Source organism: Dromiciops gliroides, chromosome 6 (assembly GCF_019393635.1).
Source record: "Dromiciops gliroides isolate mDroGli1 chromosome 6, mDroGli1.pri, whole genome shotgun sequence".
NCBI lineage: Eukaryota > Metazoa > Chordata > Mammalia > Microbiotheria > Microbiotheriidae > Dromiciops > Dromiciops gliroides.
In genome coordinates this window covers 165,315,836-165,337,614 of record NC_057866.1, presented here as the reverse complement: position 1 = coordinate 165,337,614, position 21,779 = coordinate 165,315,836, and the positions used below count along the sequence as shown (strand labels likewise).

The following is a 21,779-nucleotide window of genomic DNA, read 5'->3' as shown; positions in this document are numbered from 1 at the left end:
CTTTTTGGGGATGTCTTTGGGATATAAAACTAGCAATGGTATTGCTGGATCAAAGGGTATTCACTGTTCTATAACCTGTTAGGCATAGTTCCAAATTGCTCTCCAGAATGGTTGGATCTGTTCACAACTTCACCAGCAGTGGATTAATGTCACAATTTTCCCACATCCCCTCTAATATCCAATATTTTCCTTTTTTGTTATATTTTCCACTCTTGATAGGTGTGAGGTAATACCTCAGAGTTTTAATTTGCATTTCTGTGATCCAAAGTGATCTAGAGCATTTTTTTCATATGATAATAGATAACTTTGATTTCTTTGTCTGAAAATTGCCTGTTCATATCCTTTGACCATTTATCAATTGGGGAATGATTTGTATTTTTATAAATCTGACTCTATACATATATCTGTACATTGTTCTCTATATATTTGAGAAATGAGACCTTTGTCAGAGATACTTGTTTGAGCAATTCTTTCCCAGTTTTCTGTTATAATTATATAATATATAATTATAATCTTGTTAGTTGTTTGTTGTGTGTGTGTGGGGGATTTGTTTTGTTTTGTTTTGTTTTTGTTTTGTTTTTTGTGGGGCAATGAGGATTAAGTGACTTGGGTCACACAGCTAGTAAGTGTCAAGTGTCTGAGGCCGGATTTGAACTCAGGTCCTCCTGAATCTAGGGCTGGTGTTTTTCCACTGTGCCACCTAGCTGCCCCCAGTTTTGTTTTTTTTTTACTATAGTGTAATTTTTACATGTTCTGTTCCACAGATCCACTTCTCTATTTCTTAGCCAATACCAGTTTGTTTTGATCATTAATACTTTATAATACAGTTTGAGATCTGATACTTTCATTGATACCCTTGATGTCCTTTGATATCCTTGATATCATCTCCCACCATTTCTCTGTAATTTTATGGTAACCCCCAAAATTATCTCAGGTGTTATGATAAATACAGTGTTGGATTTGGCCTTGACATCTGTTACCAATTATATTAGATTCTTTAATTTCTCGTAATGGCATGAGGATAATTAGGCAGATGATACAAAAAGAGATGAAACAAAGATAAAATTATTTTTTAAATTAATATTATAATTGTCTTCTCAATTTACCTTCCACAGGAGGGCTGTAGTAGTATTAAGTTTTAGGGGACTGTAGTAATATTAATTTTTAGAGGAGTGTAGTAATATTAAGTTTTAGAGAATGTTTCAATTTTTGTTTCATTCTACTACTAGACTTGGATGACTCCAGAAGAGAGAATGAGGCTGGTAACTTTATGCAACTCTGCCTCACTTAAATCTAATTAATGCACAAGTGAAGACATTGTTCCTTGATGTCATCAGGCCTCTTCAAAAAAGGACAAACAACAGTCTGTCTGTCTGTCTGATCTCCATACTATATATATGATGTGGTATATATCCACATAACTACACACATTACACACATATAATTGGTTTCTTTACCTCTCAGTTGCACTTGGTGTTTTTAGTAGAGAGGAATGTAGGTCTCCACAGTGATTGTTCCTCTTTTGATGATTATGAGACTTGAAATAGAAGCAAGGACTATGGTCTGATGGACACTGCTATTCTCAAAGCAGGGTCTTAGGCTATCTCTGGGTCAGAGGAGAGCTTGTGGTTCACATGATGGCGTTGATTTGACTTGCCCGGCACATGCTACTGCCTGTTTGTCCCTCAGGATTCTTTGCTTCTTCAGCTATTACTATAGTAATTGTGGTCATTATGTGATTGAACCTCCTTGCCATCTTTATTCTCAGTTCTTTTTAACATATTATAAGTTTCATTCCTTTACATACATGCCTCCTCTCTAGGTCTCTTCTGTTTATAGGGAAGAGGAATATGTAATTCCATCATAAGGCTTTTTCCGTAGTGATTTCCCCATACCTGGAATTCTCTGCCTCTTCCACTTTACCTCCTGGCTTCCCTGACTTCCTTCAATTTCTAGCTACGATCTGAACTTCTACATGAAGCCTTCCAGAAACCCCCTTAATCCTAGTGTCTTACCTGTATTGATTATACCCAATTTATCCTGTATAGAGCTTATTTGCATATGGTGGTTTCATGTTGTCTGCTCCAGGAGATTATGAGTAAGGTCTGTTTTTTGCATTTCTTAAAAGCCTCATCTAGTAGGCACTTAATATATGCTTATTGACTATTTTATGTGAGAATATGTAGAATGCATAACTGTTTCCTTGCATTCTTATGCAATTTGCATTTCATGTCACTACATTTTGCTTTAGTCACATTTTTGTGAATTATTTATTCCTTATAGACTTTTTGTGAACTTCAATTCAGCAATCATTTATTACTGTGCAATGGACAATGCTCAGTACCAAGGTAATTCTAGGACAGTACTAGGACATAAAGATAAAAATTCATTATTCCTTGTCCTCTAGGAGGTGATATATCATATTTGCATAATGCACTATAATTTGAGGAAATAGAGAACTTTTTCCCCATTTATTTCCTACTTTTCTTTTTCTATTTCTTGCATTTTTAGTAGATTCTGAGATATTAGAACTGGAAAGGACCTCATTGGGTTTTTGTTACTCCCATTTTGTAAATGAAATAGCTGATATTATGATTTGCTCAGGATCACACCCCGAATCTGTGGTAGGGACATCCCATCTCATATGATAATTTTCTATTTTCTGTATTTTTCATTTTAGGACTAGAGTTTTCCTCAATAGTGGTCTTATTTATCCTTATTTGTCATTTGTCTTGGTTTTGTGCACCCTTTGCCCCCAACCCCCTACCCCCACCCACCAGCCTTTTTTTGGGGGTGGGGCAAGGCAATGAGCATTAAGTGACTTGCCCAGGGCCACACAGCTAGTAAGTGTCAAGTGACTGCGGTTGGATTTGAACTCAGGTCCTCCTGAATCCAGGGCCTGTGTTTTATCCACTGCACCACCTAGCTGCACTCCCCCCCTTTATTTTTAGACTTTGAACAAAACTCTTTTTTCTGGAATAATTCTACTTTGACTCCTTTCAGTTTCATAGATGGAACCTGTTGTTTCCTTCTGGTACTGTTGTTTATTCCTCTCATGATTATTTGTATTTTTTTGCCTTTTCCCACCCCCACTCCCTACCATCCCCTGAAAAACACATCTATGTGTCCCCTTTCTTTTATATCGGTTCTTAGCTTTATCTTAATGTATAGTCTTTGAACCTGAAGTCTGTGAACGTAGTTGTTTATTATCTTGGTAACTGTAATTAAACATAATTTTTTACTCCTTAGGGTAGATTTTTGCTATTTCTTCCCCCTCCCCCCAATTGTATTCTTGTTTCTATGCCTTTATATTCATCCTACTTGAGCTGCATCTATCTCATGTCTTAAGAGGAAGCAGCTGAATTTGGAGAAAAAGGAGTTGCATTTGAATTTTATTTTGCTTTCTTCTTGTGTTAGTCAAGTGTTTATAAAGCACTTACTATATGCCATGCTCCGTGCTAAGCCCTGGAAATATAAATAGAAGTGGAAGGAATATTCCCTGGCCCCAAGAAGCTTATATTCTATGGGGAAAACAACATATAAAAGGAAGGAAGTTGAAAATGGGGTTGGAATCTGAAGGTATTGATTTTGGAGACAGGAAGAGGAAGTCTGGAGAGTGAGGAGCGATGAAGTCTCGAGACTTCAAGGTGTGGCCTTGAGAACATCACTTCATTTCTCTGGCCTTTAGTTTCCCTTCTGCAAAAGGTAGAAGTAAGGAGTGGAGAAGAGAGTAGGACTTGGATCTATAGAGTTTTATTTTCTTTATAAATTTAGCTTTAAGTCAATGATTCTATGATCCTCTGGTTGGCTCCAGGCAACACAAAATATTTTCTTTCCCTAAATGAAAGACTACTTCTAGATATTTACCTCAAAACGTTTGGGTTTTTGTTTTTGTTTTTTTACAATTATCTTTCTCAGTTTAAATTTCAAATAAGTATATAAAGTATTAAATAGCCTCAGTAAAGGTATTGTCTTTTTCAAATTTAATAAACATTTTTATTTATAGTTTTGTGTTCCAATTTTTATTGCTTCTTCTTTCCCTCCCCTTCCCCCTCCTTGAGGTGGCAAGCAAATAGATATGGATTATACGTGAACAGTTATGTAAAACATTACTGTAATTGTCATTTTGTATAAGAAAACTTGATTAAAAGAAAAAAAGAAAGTGAAAAATAACTTGCTTCTGTCTTTTCCATCAATATCAGTTCTTTCTTTGGAGGTGGACAGTGTGTTTCATCAGTAGTCCTTTGGAATCATCTTGTATCATTGTATTGTTGAGAACAGTCAAGTTATTCCCAGTTCTTCATCTAACAGTGTTGCTGTCTCTGTGCACAGTGTTCTCTTGGTTCTGCTCACTTCACTATATATCAGTCCATACATGTCTTTCCAGGCCTTTCTGAAACTGCCTGCTTGTCATTTCTTATAGCACTGTAATATTGCATCAGTATCATATACCACAACTTGTTTAGCCATTCCCCAGTGGATGGGCATTCCTTTGATTTCCAATTCTTAGCCACCACAAAAAGAGCTGTTATAAATATTTTTATACAGATAGGTCTTTTTCTCTCTTTGGGGATATCTTTGGAATATAAACCTAGCAGTGGTATTGCTGGATCAAAGGGTATGCCCAATTCTATAGCCCTTTGGGGATAGTTCCAAATTGCTCTCCAGAATGGTTGGATCAGTTCACAACTTCATCAGCAGTGGATTAACATGCCAGTTTTCCCACATCTCATCCAACATTTAGTATTTTCCTTTTTGGTGTATTTATATCTGATGGGTGTGAGGTGATGTCTCAGAATTGTCTTAATTTGCATTTCTCTGATCAGTTGTCATCTTGAGGATTTTTTCATATGATTATAGATAGCTTTGATGTCTTTGAAAACTGCCTGTTCATTTCCTTTGACCATAATGTCTTTTAAAAAGGCAAGTCTCATAGTATTTTCTATACCCTTTTAAAAATTTACCTTTTATTCTTTTTGTATCTTTTCTCAGCCCCTATTTTAGCCATATTTTAAAAATATATTTATTTATTTATGCTATTGATGATCCCCTTCTCTCCTCATATGAATTCCTTAAAGGCAGGGACTAATTTCATTTTATTTTTTGTTTTATTTTTGTAGTCCTAGTGCCTTGTACATAATAGATACTGACAGATGTTTCTTTTTTATTTCTGAAGTGAATAAGGAGAATGAATTCAGAAAATGCTTTATGTAATGGTATATCGAGATGGTAAAATCAGTCAAAGAAGGAACAATTGTATATATAAATTTTATATGTTGGTCAGAAGAGTATATGAAGTTTGGAGAGAGTAATGTCACATATACTAGGAGATGGGGATCTGTGGCAGGAGAATTGGATGTTCAGCATTTTATGAATTATGTAATAAGGATAATTTGCCAATAATGAAAATTTTTTTTGAGGTGGAGAATGTTAGCAGAGGTGAGCAAGATTGAAGCTATTAAGCACTTTTATATTTAATCTCATTTTAATACAATCCCAATTTTTATGCTTTCCTAGTATATCTACTTTTAGTCAGTGCTTTATTGGACTGATAGGTAGAAAGCTGATGTGACATAGGATATCCCATGTGTTTTTACTCTGGGTCTGCTTCATTGTCCATTTTCTGTGTTTGTTTGAAGTACATGTAGTGATGAACACACTCTGTGAGTAGTCCTCCCAACTGAATATTTTAGTCTGGATGGTTAGCATAAATAAGCCCAAACTGCTATTTCTGAAAGAAAAGTCCTCTCCTCTGCTCTCCTCTGCTCTCCTCTGCTCTCCTCTGCTCTCCTCTGCTCTCCTCTGCTCTCCTCTGCTCTCCTCTGCTCTCCTCTGCTCTCCTCTGCTCTCCTCTGCTCTCCTCTGCTCTCCTCTGCTCTCCTCTGCTCTCCTCTGCTCTCCTCTGCTCTCCTCTGCTCTCCTCTCCTCTCCTCTCCTCTCCTCTCCTCTCCTCTCCTCTCCTCTCCTCTCCTCTCCTCTCCTCTCCTCTCCTCTCCTCTCCTCTCCTCTCCTCTCCTCTCCTCTCCTCTCCTCTCCTCTCCTCTCCTCTCCTCTCCTCTCCTCTGCTCTCCTCTGCTCTCCTCTCCTCTCCTCTCCTCTCCTCTCCTCTCCTCTCCTCTCCTCTCCTCTCCTCTCCTCTCCTCTCCTCTCCTCTCCTCTATTCTCCTCTCCTCTCCTACAAAAGGCGGTGTAGAATTTCATAAGTAGACTGCCCCATTAACAGTAACAACCAAATCAGTTAACTCTTTAAAAAAAAAAATGAACCAGTCACATAGCTTGAGTGAGGAATAATGGACTGATTGCTTGTATGCTCAGTTGATATCTATGTGATGTCTGAAGATCTAGCAGAAGGCCCATAGCATTTAAAGGGGCACCTGTATACAAAGTATGGACAAGAATCACAGAAGAGCAGAGAAGACATTGATAAGATCATTGATTCATCTAACTATCCATATTAAAATTTGTAAGATACTTGCATATGTAAATGCATTTTATCCTCATAACAGTTACATTGTAATCGTGCAGAAGGTTAAATTTTCGTATAATTACACAACTAGTAAGTTCCATATAGAGAATATTTAAACTGTGATCTTCTTGATTCCAGGTCTAGTTCATAATCTCTAATTTCATCCTGTAAATTAAGCAAGATAGTGGGGGTTGGTGTGTTAACAGAACTTATGATTTTTAATTTAAATTTTAATTATTGTATGATTCAGAAGAGTGGTTGGGGCTTACTATTATCCACATGATTAAACACTTTAAATTCATTGCTGTGTCTCTATAAATTGGTATGAAGGGAATCTTTGAAACAGGTAATTATTTCTCAAAAAAATCTAATGATTATTGTATAATTCTTTTTTAGGTAGTGGATCATCTAATGCAAAATTACCAGCTGTCCCAGTAGTTTCTTCAGTTCCAGAAGACTCTGCTTCAAACATGAGGTATTGATTCCTAATTTAATTATTTCCATTTTCTTGTTTTACTCATACTTCTGCTGTCTAGATGTGTTACTTTTTTTTACATATTCAGAATTCATTCTAATGGCTCATGCTCCATAACTTCAATGGTCTATATCTTTGCTGTTATGGAAGTAGTTGACCTATTGGTGGAAGGAGCCCAGAATTCTCGGAGTAGGTTTTTATGTGATGCCAGGATGACTCTGATAAGGAAAAGACAGAGACATCAGAGTCATAGTGAGGCATGGAGACCTCAGGAGTGGCCACCCCTGCAGCAGTAGAGAGTCATATGTAATGGTAGTTCACAAGTTATAGTATATATATGTGAACAACTATGAATTTCCTCAAACACAATTAACTGGGTTTTTAAATGTCTGTTTATTAATATATACACATTAGTGGCCACACCTGAAGCCTCAATATCCTCCTTCAGTTTTGATGTCTCTACCTTTTCCTAACATAGCAACTTTACCACCATATGAAATGTTACTGTCAGAATGCTAGGCTCTTTCCAGGAATAGAGGTTCCTCTTCCAGATTAATAGAACTTTTAGATATGATTCTGAGTGGGAGAGTTATGAAACACCTACATTAATACCTTCGAAGCTCCACAAACATAAATGACTTGTTTTATTTTCATCAGGTTGAGGGTAACTGATGGGCCTCAAACTTATTGGTGGGTTAAGGGTTAATGTCTGTCCTAGACGTATGAAAACTTCCTTTGGATGTGAAAATTTGTTCCAGTAGGCCATGAAGGTGGACGGAAGCAGGTGCTTGGTTAGACATCAGGGATGCCAAGGTCATCTACTCCATCTTGAGCCATTCTCAGTCATCTAGACCTTTGCCTTGCCATTTGCCTTTGGTGACTCTAGAGGAGAGAGTGAGGATGACAACTTTGCACAACTCTGTTTCACTTAAATCTGATTTTTGCATGAGTCAAAAGATATCACCCATATCTTTTCACCATTTTTACCTACCTTGAAGCCCTGTGGCAGTGGGCAAATGATAAAGCAACAGGTGTGTATACACTGGTTGCCATAGTCCCAGCCCTGCACACAGGTGGTCCAGGCCATAGGGTTGTTGTCTCACTGGACTACAGCAGCAGTGGGATTTGACAGAATCCTGAATGTCTGAGTAGTCTTTTTTTCCCCCTGAGTAGTCTTTCTGATGGACCATGTTACTTACTAGATTGAGGAAGGGCCTAGAAAAAATACCCTAAGAATGAACTCTCTACCTAACCTAACCCTGGCCTACATACTACAGTAGGTGGGGATCCCACCCTGTCATGAAAACATAGAAAACTATGATGAGGAGTTGTGCTGAAGAGTGTGTAAAGCTGGTATAGGTTTTGCAAATATATCTAATTTAGGTAACAAGCTTGTGTGCTTTCCAAATGGCGTTAATGACAAGCTCATTACATTGAAACTTCCACTTCCAGGAGCCTGTCACCCCACCATTATCAGTGTGTATGCTCCCATCATGACAAACCCTGATGAGGACAAATACAAATTTAATGAAGACCTGGAACCTCTCATCATCAATGTGATGAAAGAGGACAAGTTTATAATCCTGGGTGACTTTAATGCTAGAGCAGGCACAGACTACCAGACACAGCAGGGAGTCTTTGGGAGGAATGGAGTGGGAAAGAGCAATAGCAACGGTCACCCACTACCAAAGATTTGTGTATCTCATGACCTCATCATCAGCATTGTCCTCCATTTGCCTAAATGGAAAAAACAGCAAATATTGACATCTAATAGACAATGTCATTGCAAGGCGAATAGACAGACAGAATGAGAGAGTGACAAAGGTAGCACAGTGTTTGAGGAATCATAGACTTATCCTCTCCCAGCTAAACATTCACATTTGATAAAAGCCGTTGCCCCCCAAGGCAAGGTGAATATCAGAAGACTTAATGTGAACATATTAGTAAGCTTCACTATGTATGAACGATTTTTTACTGACTTTGATGGAAAGCTGAACCAACACACTGTTGTTAACAATGAAACAGAAAAGGAGTGGGAAGCTTTTAGAGATTTGGTGTATAGCACCACATTTATTCATCTCGGCCAGAATACTCAAAAATCTCACTATTGGTTTCATGAAAATGAAGGAGATATTTAAAAGTTACTAAGTGAACAATGAGAACTCGACAGTGTTTGCCATAGGGATAGTTTGTTTGTCTCTAAGAAGGCAGTGTTTAACTCTGTCAGAAGTAAAGTTCAAGTGAAGCTTAGAGAAATATAGAATTCTTGACTCAGTGAGAAGGCAGATGACTGAAATTTTCCAAGTTACGTGATCAAGAGGAGGTTATCCCCCCAGATTTCAAGGATACCTCTATTATCCATCTTTATAAAGGAAGGGAAAATTGGTTGTCTTGTGACAGTTGACGGGGGAGTAGGGTTTCTCTCTTAGTCATTGCTGGCAAGATTTTTGCCAAAGTCCTCCATAATAGGCTGATCCTTCACTTGGAAAGATGGTGAGTCAGTGTGGCTTAAGAAAGGACTGAGGAATGGTCAATACAATGTTTGCTGCCTGACAACTCCAGGAGAAATGTCAGGAATAGAATGGAGGTCTGTACACAAAGTACTTTGATATGACCAAGGCTTTTGATACTGTCACTTGTGAGGGCTTGTGGAAGAACATTGCAAATTTTGGTTGCCCAGAGAAGTTCATCAGGATTGTACATCAGTTTCATGATAGCATGCTTTCCTAGGTTCTGGATAATGGATGATGCTCTCATGCTTTCCTAGTTTGCAATGGAGTGAAGCTGGGCTAGGTGTTTGCTCCCATGCTTTTTAGAATGATTTTTTTCAGCAATGTTGTTGGATGCCTTCAACAAGGATGAAAACAGCATCAAGATCAGCTACCACACTGATAGTAATTTAAGAATAATGTCTAGGGCAGCTAGGTGGTGCAGTGGATAGAGCACTGGCCCTGGATTCAGAAGGACCTGAGTTCAAATCCAGCCTCAGATACTTGACACTTACTAGCTGTGTGACCCTGGGCAAGTCACTTAACCCCAATTGCCTCACCCCCCCCCCCCCAAAAAAAAAAAAAAGTGGAAGCAGAGTTGGTGTGTAACTTTTTGTTTGTAGATGATTGAGATGCAACAGAGTATGGATTGATTCTCTGGCACTTGTGCTAATTTTGACCTGACAATTAACACAATGAAATCAGAGATTTGGTCAGCGCCATACCATCTATATGTGAAATCATCAGTTACAGCAAATAGAGAAATTTTGAATGGTGTGGATAAGTTCACATATCTTGGCAGTATACTTTCCAGGTCTACACACATAGATGATGAAGTTGACGCACGCATTACCAAAGCTGGTTCAGTGTTTGGGAGGCTATGAAGGAAAATGTGGTAGAGAAGTGGTATCAGGCTCCCTACCATACTGAAAGCCTATAGAGACATTGTGCTTACTTTATTGTTGTGTGTCTATGACACCTGAACAGTCTACCAGTACCATGCCAAGAGTTACTTCCATTTGAATTATCTTAGGAAGATTCTGAAGATCACCTGGCAAGATAAGGTAGCAGACACTAGGGTCCTTTCTTGAGCTGAACTGCCAAGCATTCAAATTCTACTTCAGAGAGTGCAACTCTGATTGGCTGAGCACTTTGTTTGAATGCAAAGGTGTACTTGCCTAAAAGGCTATTTTAGGGAGAACTCAGACAAGTCAAGTTCTTATACGGAAGTCAGAAGAAGTGATACAAGGACACTCTCGAGGTTTCTCTAAAGAACTTTAGTATTGATTATGAGATAAGGGAGTCACTGGCACAGGACCACCGAGCTTGGCATACCTGCATCAGAGAAAGTTCTTTGCTCTATGAGCAAAGCAGAATTGTAGGAGCTCAAAAGAAATAGGAGACGCACAAATTTAGACTTCTCCATTCCAAATGTTCATATGGACTATTTGTGCCCAACCTGTGGTACAGCCTTTTTTTTTTTTTTTTTTTGGTGAGTCAATGGGGGTTAAGTGACTTGCTCAGGGTCATGCAGCTAGTAAGTGTCAAGTGTCTGAGGCTGGATTTGAACTCAGGTCCTCCTGAATCCAGGGCCAGTGCTTTATCCACTGTGCCACCTAGCTGCCCCCGATAGAGCCTTTTGAGTTTCTTTTGGTCTGATCAGCTATAGTTGGACATTGTGTACCTTGACCACAACATCCTGATGTTATTGGTCTTCTTTGTGTACAAAGGACAACAATCATCCATATAGTGATATCCATATACACACACATATACACATTCATGTATACTCACACATCACATGTATTTATATGTACACATAAATATATGTGTGCACACATGTATATACTATATATACATATATTTATTTGTGTATGTACACACATATACACATAAAATTTCATGTGGCTTAAAACTTCTATCACCTATATTTTGGTGATGAACTTCTCTAAAATTACTCAGATCTTTGTTTAGCGAGTGTGTGTATGTGTGTGTGTGTGTGTGTGTGTGTGTGTGTGTGTCTCTCTGTCTGTCTGTCTGTATTGGATTGTAATCATAACCTTTCCAGCCTGATGGGAATTGTCAGAGCTTATGCTTAAATAGCTTTGCCTTAAAGAACCTAGGTTCCCTTCTCTCTCTGATAGTACATCAAAATAGCACTTGGAAGTGTTCACACTTATATCAATGAAATTCCTTGAAATATTGACTTATACACCATTTTATCAGGTAAATGTTTATAATTCTTAACAATGTAACCTTGTAACACTGATTTGAAAACAGTGACTGTAAAATTCAAATTCATCCAATAAAATTGTATTAAGCATGTACTGTATACCAGACATTGTGCTAACCTCCAGGGATGCTTAGAAAGGTAAAAGATCATTCCTGTTCTGAAGAAGCCCACAGTTTGATGAGGGAGACAGTATGAAAACAGCTGTGTTACAAATATTAGTTATAGACAAGATCAATTAGAAATAATCAGTGGAGGGAAGACACTACAAGTAAGGGGGTCAGAAAAGGCTTCATATAGAATAGGGGATTTTTATCTGGTATTCAAAGGGAGTCAGAGTTGAGGAAAAGCAGTGTTAGGGGTATAAGGAACAGTCAGTGAAAATGCCTAGAGTTGGGAGTTAGATTGTCTTGTTCAAGGTCAGCTAGGAAGCCACTATCACTGGGTCCCAGAACATTTGGGGAACAAGGGGTAAGAAGATTGAAGAGGTGTGGAAGGAGGTTATGAAGGATGACAGTAAATAGTAATGGACCAGAAAGGGAGTCTTAGTGGATTTGAATTGTAATTCACAGTAGCAATTTTTGCTTTATTTTCAGTGTTCTTCTGCTACTTTAGAGTCACTTTGATAACAGTTTGCTTTTAATTAGTATTACAGAGAGACTTGAACATGCTCTGGAAAAGGCTGCTCCTCTTCTTCGAGAAATTTTTGTGGATTTTGCTCCTTTCCTATCTCGTACACTTTTGGGTAGCCATGGACAAGAGTTGCTTATAGAAGGAACAAGTAAGTTTTCTTTTAAAATAATAAATAGTTTAAAAACAACACGAATAAATTTGTATGTTATTTGGTCATTTAAGCTGTCTTAATCCTTGAGTAAAATAAACCTAATAAAACTGTTTTATCTATTACACAGAACAATGATCAAATATCTTATATGCCCATATTTTCGGCATAATTAGAAATCATCTCTATATATACTTGCCAGATGAGAGTGATAACTCTTCTCCAGTTCCTCTGAATTAAGATGTGTGGACTTTATCATAAGCTGATTATGAGCAAATAGTATAATACAGTTAATTGTAAATGATATTGCATCACCTTACTGCTTTAATGAAAATATGGCATCTAAATCAAGGGAGGTAATTCTTATTGTACCCCTGTTTGTCTACGGCATGTTTCGTGAGTATAGAATATCCAAAAATTGTGACTAGAAATATGAGCTATCTGGAAATCTGGTTATATGAGAAGTGCTTGTGGGAACTGTTGATGAGAATGTATGCCTTGGAGAAAACAAGGTAAATTAATGTTTTTAGTTATTTGTCTACCTGTAATTAAATTTCATTTTTTTCCATTTAAGGAAATTTATATTCTTTCCCTCCCACCTCCTTTTGTTGGGGGGAGGGGAAGAGACATGCCCCTTTTGGCAAACATGTGTAGTCAAGGAAAACAATTTGCTGTATTGTCCATGTCCAGAAAATGCCTTATTCTACATTTTGAGCCTATCTCCTCCCAGTGAGGAAATAAGTAGGATGCTTCATAACCTAGAATCATGGTACTGATCAGAGTTTTTAAGTCTTTCAGAGTTCATAATGGTTACCGAATAATCCAGTACAACTGGATAGCAGTGCTATCCTTTGTTGTTCATTTGTTCATTACACCCAATTCTTTGTGAGCTTGTGGACCATATTGTCCATGGGGTTTTCTTGGCAAAGATAATGAAGTGGTTTTCCATTTCCTTCTCTAGTGGTTTAAGGTAAACAGAGTTTAGGTGACTTGCCTAAGGTCAGGGGTCAGATTTGAACTTAGGTATTTTCAACTCCAGGCCCAGTGTTCTATCCACTGAGCCATCTAGCTACCTCCTTACATTTAGTTTATTATCCTTTCCTGATGAAAAATCTGACAGTTTGAGATATTCTTTGGTAGGGGTGGGGTGGGGGGGTTATGTGGAGTGGGCAGCAGTTGGGATATGTAAGAAAAATATATATAATGCTATTTTTAGTAAAAAGAACAATAGTCTAAACTTTTGGAATGACTAAAACCTCTTTTTCCCTCCTTTTAAAATTTAGTCGTTTCTTAGACTTGAGTACAAGGAATTTTTAAAAGATGACACAGATGCTTTGTGTTCAGTTAAGCAGATTTATGAATATTATTTTCTATGTGCCAGATAGGGATAGTGACTGAATGGTAAAAGGCCTTTCGATTATGTGAATGAAGTTTGCTAGTAGGGTGAACTGAATTCTTGTAAATTTGGGGAAACTCCTACCCTTGTTTAAGGATTGATTAAAGTTACCATGGCCTTTTCCCACCAGGGATAGAAATGATGATGAAAAACTATGCTAAGGAATGTTGATTTCCCTTTCTTTTGAATCTTTTTTTTTTTGCAGGGCAATGGGGGTTAAGTGACTTGCCCAGGGTTGCTTTCTTTTGAATCTTAATATTGGTAGCCTAGAGAGAAGCTTTTCACTCAGTATCTAATACCTGCCCAGCAAGAGGTCAATGTCCAAGCATCTTATGGGCAGCTTGTAATTTATTATGGCAGAATTGATAAACTTATTCAACATTTTTTTTCCTGAATTATTAAGTCAGACCTCAAATATTTATTAACTATCTCCTATGTTCCAGCAACACGTTATTTGGCATAATGGGCAGAGAGCTGACCTTCATAGCCAGGACATTGAAGCTAGGGAGATGCAGCCTTTAATACACTCTATCTGTGGATGCCTGGCCCCTTAAACTCTTAGTGCTCGAGGCATCTTTCTAACATCCTCATGTGCAGAGAATTTGCCAGCCTGCATTAGCTGGGGTAGTCAACCTGTACTGATGGTATCACGAGGTCTTGTCCTGGTTTCTATGTCCCTTATGGTAGGCAGTAGCTATAGGTATTATGAATGAAAGGCTTCTTGAAAGAGTTAAATTTTATTGGGAGGAAGCAACACAATACAAATTAATATAAAAAGTAAATGTAATTTCAGGGGGTACTAGCAAGCTGGACAGATATGGAAAGATATTTTGTCCAGAAGATCTAAAAGATGCCTTCAAGATATGGGGACAGCATGACAAAATGTTGGTGATAGAAGATGAGATGTCGCAGATAGAGGCCATCTAATGAATGGGTGAATTGGACTGGAACATGATTTGCTAGAATGGGAATGATATGGAGCAAGCCTGGCTAAGGAGGTTGTCAAATACTTAAAATACCAATAAAGGAGGTCCTGTTTTATTGTAAAGGCAACTGGGAGCCAATGGAGCTTTTTAAACAAAAGGAAACAAAACTTTCTTTTTAAAAGTATGTTTTATTTATTCTCTCCCCCCTCCCCCCATCCACTTCCTCTTCCCCCTTATCACCTTTTGTAGACTCCTCTCTTCTTGCTCCTTTGTAACAAATAAGTAGTCAAGAAAAAGAAATTAAAACATCAGCTTTATTTGAAAATGCATGCCTCATTCAGCATATATATACCATCTGCCAACTCACTCTTGGGAGGTGGAGGGCCTTTTTTACTATCATTCTTTTGACATGACTGCTTACTACATTGGTATGAGTCTTGTAGATTTTTAGTGTTATTTTTTCTTTTACATGATGGTTTGTCATCATATGAAGTCTTAAGTTTCTGAATTCTTCATATTTATCAATTATTATAGCACAACAATTTTGCACAGCATTCATATTCCAGGTTGTTCAGTCGTTCTCTAGTTTAATACACTTGTTTTGTTGCCAATTTTTCCTACTACAAAAAATTAAGGGGCAGCTAGGTGGCGCAGTGGATAGAGCACTGGCCCTGGAGTCAGGAGGACCTGAGTTCAAATCCAGCCTCAGACACTTAATGCTTATTAGCTGTGTGACCCTGGGCAAGTCACTTAACCCCAATTGCCTCACTTAAAAAAAAAAATGATGCTGTAAATATAAGACCTTACCCTCTATCTTTTTCCCCTTGATATATATCCCTAATAGCAAAACTGCTGAGTAAAAGGGTATGTGCAACTGAATATTTTTTCTAGTGTAATTCCAAATTGTTTTCTGGAATGCATTCATAGATCCACCAATAATTCATTAGTATTCTTGTCTTTCCAGAGCTCTTCTAACTTTTGCTATATTTCCATTTTGTCATCTTTGCCTATCTGTTGGGTGGTCAGGTGAAACTTTAAAGTTGTTTTAATTTGAATTTCTCTCATTATTAATAATCTGAAGCATTTTTCTTTCATTTAAAAAAAATTCTTTTTTTATTCTGAGCTCAAACACCTCCAAAGGACATTTTCTTACTCTTAGTAGAACACAAAAGGAGTATTGAATCTCCATTTCATACCTTTGGCTTAAAAAACAACACCAAACCCAACTCTATATAATAATTTACATTTGTATGTTTGCCCTTTATTCTGAATTTCCTTTTGTCTTCTGTGCATTTGAAAAAATGTTTTAATTGCCTTTTTTTTTTGGAGCATTTTTACTACGATTTGCTCTGATTCTCCTTAATTTAAAAAATAGAAGAACTCATTTCTTACATCATAGTAATATTTCATTATATTTGTAAACCACATTTTTTCCCCAGCCATTTCCCAACTAATAGGCATCCTGAAACAATGCCCTTTTGCAACTGTTCCCTTCAGCATCATGGGCATTTGTTTGGCTAGTCCTTTCTCTCATATTATGCAGTCTGTGCCTACCTCCCCCTCCCACAAATGCCTGACCCCTGCATATTTACCTGTTTAGTTTGATGCATTTATATCCCAGCCCATTTATGAGTGTGTTCCACCTTCTTTTTGTCCTTTTTTGATTAAGAGAGGTACCTCTGATGCCTGGACCCTTATATACCTCTTATATACCTCTATTAAGCAAAATAGTGAGCTCCACTCCCTTCTTCCTCCTCTATACACTGTATTCCTGTGTACAGGATAGTACCCACATTTAGGTAGGGCTTTATATATGCTTACTGATTTGACTTTATTCTTTACCCTTTTCTTCTTATCTCTTTAAACTCTCAGGACACAACCAGTTGATCCCCAGGACCTTTGTTTTTCCTATCTGACTTCCTCAGTATCCTTAGATGATATTATGATTTAAGGAAATGTTTGCTTTCTCTTCCATTCATTAGAACATTAGCATTTTATCATCATACAGCCTCTTTCAGTTTTTCAAATGAATTTACTGTCTTGGTTTCTCTCAGTTTGTTTTTACAAGTTCCTTCTCTGCTCTGGTCTTTTCATCAGAAATACTTAAAAGTCCACAATTTTACTAAATAGAGATTTTTTTTCTCCTCTGTAAAATTACACTCAACTTTGCATGGTAAGTTATTCTTCGTTGTAAACATCTATTTTTTGTTTTTTGTATGGTATTTTAGTTAATAGAATTTGACTAATCCTGTGTGATCCTGACTCTTCTGCTTTGACACTTGAACTTTTTTTCCAGACACTCACAGTATTTTTTCTTTGATGTGGGTGCTTTGGATTTTGTTTGTTTCATTCTTGGGACTTTTCATTTTGAGATGACTTTCAGGAATGATTGATGGATTCTTAATTCACTTTGTACTCTGCTTCTAATTAGTATTGGCAATTTACATTTATGATTTCTTGAAATGTAGTGTCTAAATCTTTGAATTATGGTCTTCAAGTAACCCAGTGAGTCTGAAATCCTGAACTATTTTTGATTGTCATTTGTTTAGTTTTATATCACCTAAGCTTACATTTCCTTCTATTGTTTCAACCTTTTCATTTTGTTCTAATATTTTTGGCTGTTTCATGGAGTCATTGTTTTCCTTTAAGTTGTAGCTTGCCATTGTTACAAAGTTGCACTTTTCTTTTAGGGGGATGTTTAGATCTATGTAACTTTTTTGGGTGGTGGGTTGGTTTTAGGTGTTGTCTTTGGTTTACTCTCTTTGGCATGTAAACTTTATTTGTATTTCATGGTTAAAGAATATGCACAGTTCAAAAGCTTTTTGAGCATAGTTCTAAATTTCATTACAGAATATTTAGACCAGTTCACGCCCACATCTCCTCCAAGCTTTGTCATGGTAGCCAAGCTGATCTGTGTAAAGTGGTACCTTAAAATTGTTTTAATTTGCATTTCTTTAATTTTTATTGATTTAGAGCATGTTTTTGTATTACTACTGATAGCTTAGATTTCTTTTTCTGAAAACTTCATATTTTTGATCATTTATCAGTTAGGGAATGGCTCATTTTGCTTGTTAATTTGATTCAGTTCTCTCTATATCATAGAAATTAGACCTTTATCTGAGAAACATGGTGCAAAGATTTTCCCCACAGTTTCCTGCCTTTTTCCCCCCTAATTTTACCTGCATTGGTTGTACAAAACCTCTTTGATTTTATATAATCAAAATTATCCACTTTGTTTTTTAAACCTCTCTATCTCTTGTTTTATCATGAACTTTCCCCCACTCTATAGTTTTAATAGGTTAATTTCATCCATAGTATCCCAATTTGCTTGTGATGTCATCCTTTTTGTCCAAATTATGTACTCATTTTGAGCTTATCTTGGTATACACTATATGAGATGTTGGCCCATGCCACTTTTCTGCTGGAATACTTTCCAGTTTTTCTAATAGTTTTGTTTGTTTTTTTCTTTACCAGACCTTTAGTTTTTTCCAATTACATGTAAAGATAGTTTTCAACATTTACTTTTTTAAGATTTTGAGTTCCAAAATTTTCTCTCCCTCTCCTCTCCCAAAGCCAGCAAGCAATCTGATATAGGTTATACATTATAATCATGTTAAACATATTTCTACATTAGTCATGTTGTAAGAGAAGAATCAGAACAAAAAGAAAAAAAAAACACAAGAAAGAAGAAACAACAACAAAAGCGAAAATAGTATGCTTCAATCTACATTGAGACTCCATAGTTCTTTTTCTGTATGTGGAGAACATTTTCCATCATGAATCTTTTGGAATTATCTTGGATCATTGTATTGCTGAGAAGAGCTAAGTCTATCACAGTTGATTGTCATACAATATTGTTGCTGCTGTGTACAGTGGTTTTCGTTTGGTTCTGCTCAGTTCATTCAGCATCAGTTTATGTAAGTCAAAATTTTTAGTTTTTTTTCTGAAATCCTTCTGCTTATCATTTCTTACAGCAGAATTGTATTCCATTATCTTCATATACCACAACGCATTTAGCCATTCCCCAATTGATGGGCATCCCCTCAATTTCCAATTCTTTGCTACTACAAAAAGAGCAGCTATAAATATTTTTGTACATGTGGGCCCTTTTCCCATGTTTATGATCTCTTTGGGATATAGCCCTGTAGTGGTATTGCTAGGTCAAAGGATATACACAGTTTTTTAGCCCTTTAGCCATAATTCCAAATTGCTCTCCAGAATGGTTGAATTAGTTCACAGCTTCACCAACAATGCATTAGTGTTCCAATTTTCCCACATCTCCTCCAACATTTATCATTTTTGGTTTTTATCATAATAGCCAATTGGATAGGTGTGAGGCAGTTCCTCAGAGTAGTTTTAATTTGCATTTCTCTAATCAAAAGTGATTTAGAGCATTTTTTCATATGGCTGTAGATAACTTTGATTTCTTCATCAGAATACTGCCTGTTCATATCCTTTGGTCATTTCTTTTTTTGGCGAGGCAACTGGGGTTAAGTGCCTTGCCCAGGGTCACACAGCTAGTAAGTGTCAAGGGTCTGAGGCCGGATTTGAACTCAGGTCCTCCTGAATCCAGGGCTGGTGCTCTATCCACTGCGCCATGGTCATTTCTTAATTGAAGAATGTTTTATATTTTTAGATATTTGATTCAGTTCTCTATATATTTTAGAAATGAGACCTTTATATCAGAAACACTGGCTATAGAAAGATTGTTTCCTAGCTTCCTGCATTCCTCCTAATCATGTTGGCATTAGTTATGTTTTTACAAAACTTTTTTAATTCAATGAAATCAAAATGATCTATTTTGCACTTCATAATGTTTTCTATCTTGTCTTTGATCATAAATTCTTCCCCTATCCATAGATCTGACAAGTAAATGACTCCTTCCTTTTCTAATTTGCCTGTGGTATCACCCTTTATATCTAGATCATGTACCCATTTTGACTTTACTTTGGTGTATAGTGTAAGGTGTTGCTTTATGCCTAGTTTCTGCCATGCTATTTTCCAGTTTTCACAGAAGTTTTTGTCAAATAGTGAATTCTTATCTTGGAGGCTAGAGTCTTTGGGTTTATCAAACAGGAGATTGCTATATTCATTTATATCTGTGTTTTGTGTGTCTAACCTATTCCACTGATCCAACACTCTGTTTCTTATCCAATACCAAATAGTTTGGATGGTCTCTGCTTAATGATATAGTTTTAGATTTGGTACAGCTAGGCCACTTTCCTTTGCATTTTATTTTTCTTTAATTCCCTTGATTTGTGGGGTGGCGGGGCAGGGGAATGACATTTAAGTGACTTGCCCAGGGTCATACAGCTAGTAAGTGTCAAGTGTCTGAGGTTGGGTTTGAACTCAGGTCTTCCTGAGTCCAGGGCCAGTGCTTTATGTATTGTGCCACTTAGTTGCACCCCCTCCCTTGATATTCTTAACATTTTTTTCTTGCAGATGAATTTTGTTATTATTCTAGTTCTATAAAATAATTTTTTGGCAGTTTGGTATGACACTGAATATCAAGTAAATTAATTTAAGTAGAATTGTCATTTTTATTATATTAGCATAGCCTACCCATGAGTAATTGATCATTTCCATTTCTTTAAATTTTATTTGATTTTATTTGTGTGAAAATTGTTTTGTAATTGTGTTCATATAGTTACTGGGTTTGCCTTGGCAAGTAGACTCCCAAATATTTTATGTTTTCTATAGTTATTTTAAATGGAATTTCTGTCTCTTGCTGCTGTCCTTTGTCGGCCATATATAGAAATGCTGATGTTTTATTTGGGTTTATTTTATATCCTACAACTTTGCTAAAGTTGTTAATTGTTTCAAGTAGTTTTTCAGTTGATTCTTTAGAATTCTCTAAGTATACCATCATATCATCAGTAAATAGTTTTGTTTCCTCTTTGCCCATTCTAATTTCTTCAATTTCTTTTTCTTCTCTTATTGCTAAGTCTAACATTTCTAGTTCAATATTGGACAATAGTGGTGAAAATGGGCATCCTTGTTTCAACCCTGATCTTATTTGGAACACTTCTAACTTATCCCCCTTACACATAATGCTTGCTGATTGTTTTAAATTGATAGTTTATTATCTTAAGGAAAGCTCCATTTATTTCTATGCTTTCTAGTGCTTTTAATAGAAAGAGGTACTGAATTTTGTCAAAAGCTTTCTCTGTATCTATTGAGATAATCATATGATTTTGGTTAGTTTTCTTTTTGGTTTTGAAAGCCCTTCATAAGTTGGCCCTTGCTTACCTCTGTAGTCTTCTTCTTTTTTTTTTTCCATTGCAATGAGGGTTAAGTGATTTGCCCAGTTAAGAGTAGTCTTCTTAATACCTTATTTCCCTTCATATATTCAGTGATACAGTGACAGTGACCTTTCTATAGTTCCTCCCACAAGATGCTCTATCTTTGCACTTTGTGTATTTTTTTTCTTTTTCTTTTTTTGCTCTTATTTAGTATTTTATTATTTTCCAGGTACATATAAGGATAGTTTTCAACATTTGTTTTCATAGGCTTTTTAGTTCCAAATTTTTCTCCTACCCTCCCTTCCCTCTCTCCTCCCCAAGACAGAAAGCAATCTAATACAAGTTATATATTTGCAATCACATTAAACATATTTCTGCTTTAATTGTATTGTGAAAGAAGAATCAGAGCACAAGGGAAAAACTTCAAAAAAGAAGGAAATAAAAACCAGCCCAAAAGTAGAAACAGTATGGTTCAATCTGCATTCTTAACCACAGTTCTTTTTTCTGGAAGTTGAGAACATTTTCTATCATGAAGTTCTTTGAAATTGTTTTGGACCATTGCATTGCTAAGAAGAGCTAAGTCTATCACCATTGTTCATCATACAATGTTGCTGTTACTGTGTATACAGTGTTTGCCTGGTTCTGCTCCTCTTAGTCAGCATCAGTTCATGTAAGTCCTTTCAGGTTTCTCTGAATTCCTCCTGCTCATCATTACTTTTCACATTGATTTTTTAAAACTTTGTGTTCTAAAATTTCTTCCTCCCTCCTCGAACC

The 21,779-nt window shown here is 36.7% G+C and overlaps 1 protein-coding gene across 1 annotated transcript in view; it reads left to right on the top strand.

Annotated features, from left to right (window-relative positions):
• LRBA (LPS responsive beige-like anchor protein) overlaps positions 1-21,779 on the top strand; it is a 762,673-nt gene that overhangs the window by 228,132 nt on the left and 512,762 nt on the right. Inside the window, 2 exon segments of the mRNA XM_043969784.1 lie at positions 6,863-6,941; positions 12,308-12,441. Coding sequence (XP_043825719.1) covers positions 6,863-6,941; positions 12,308-12,441 — 213 coding nt within the window.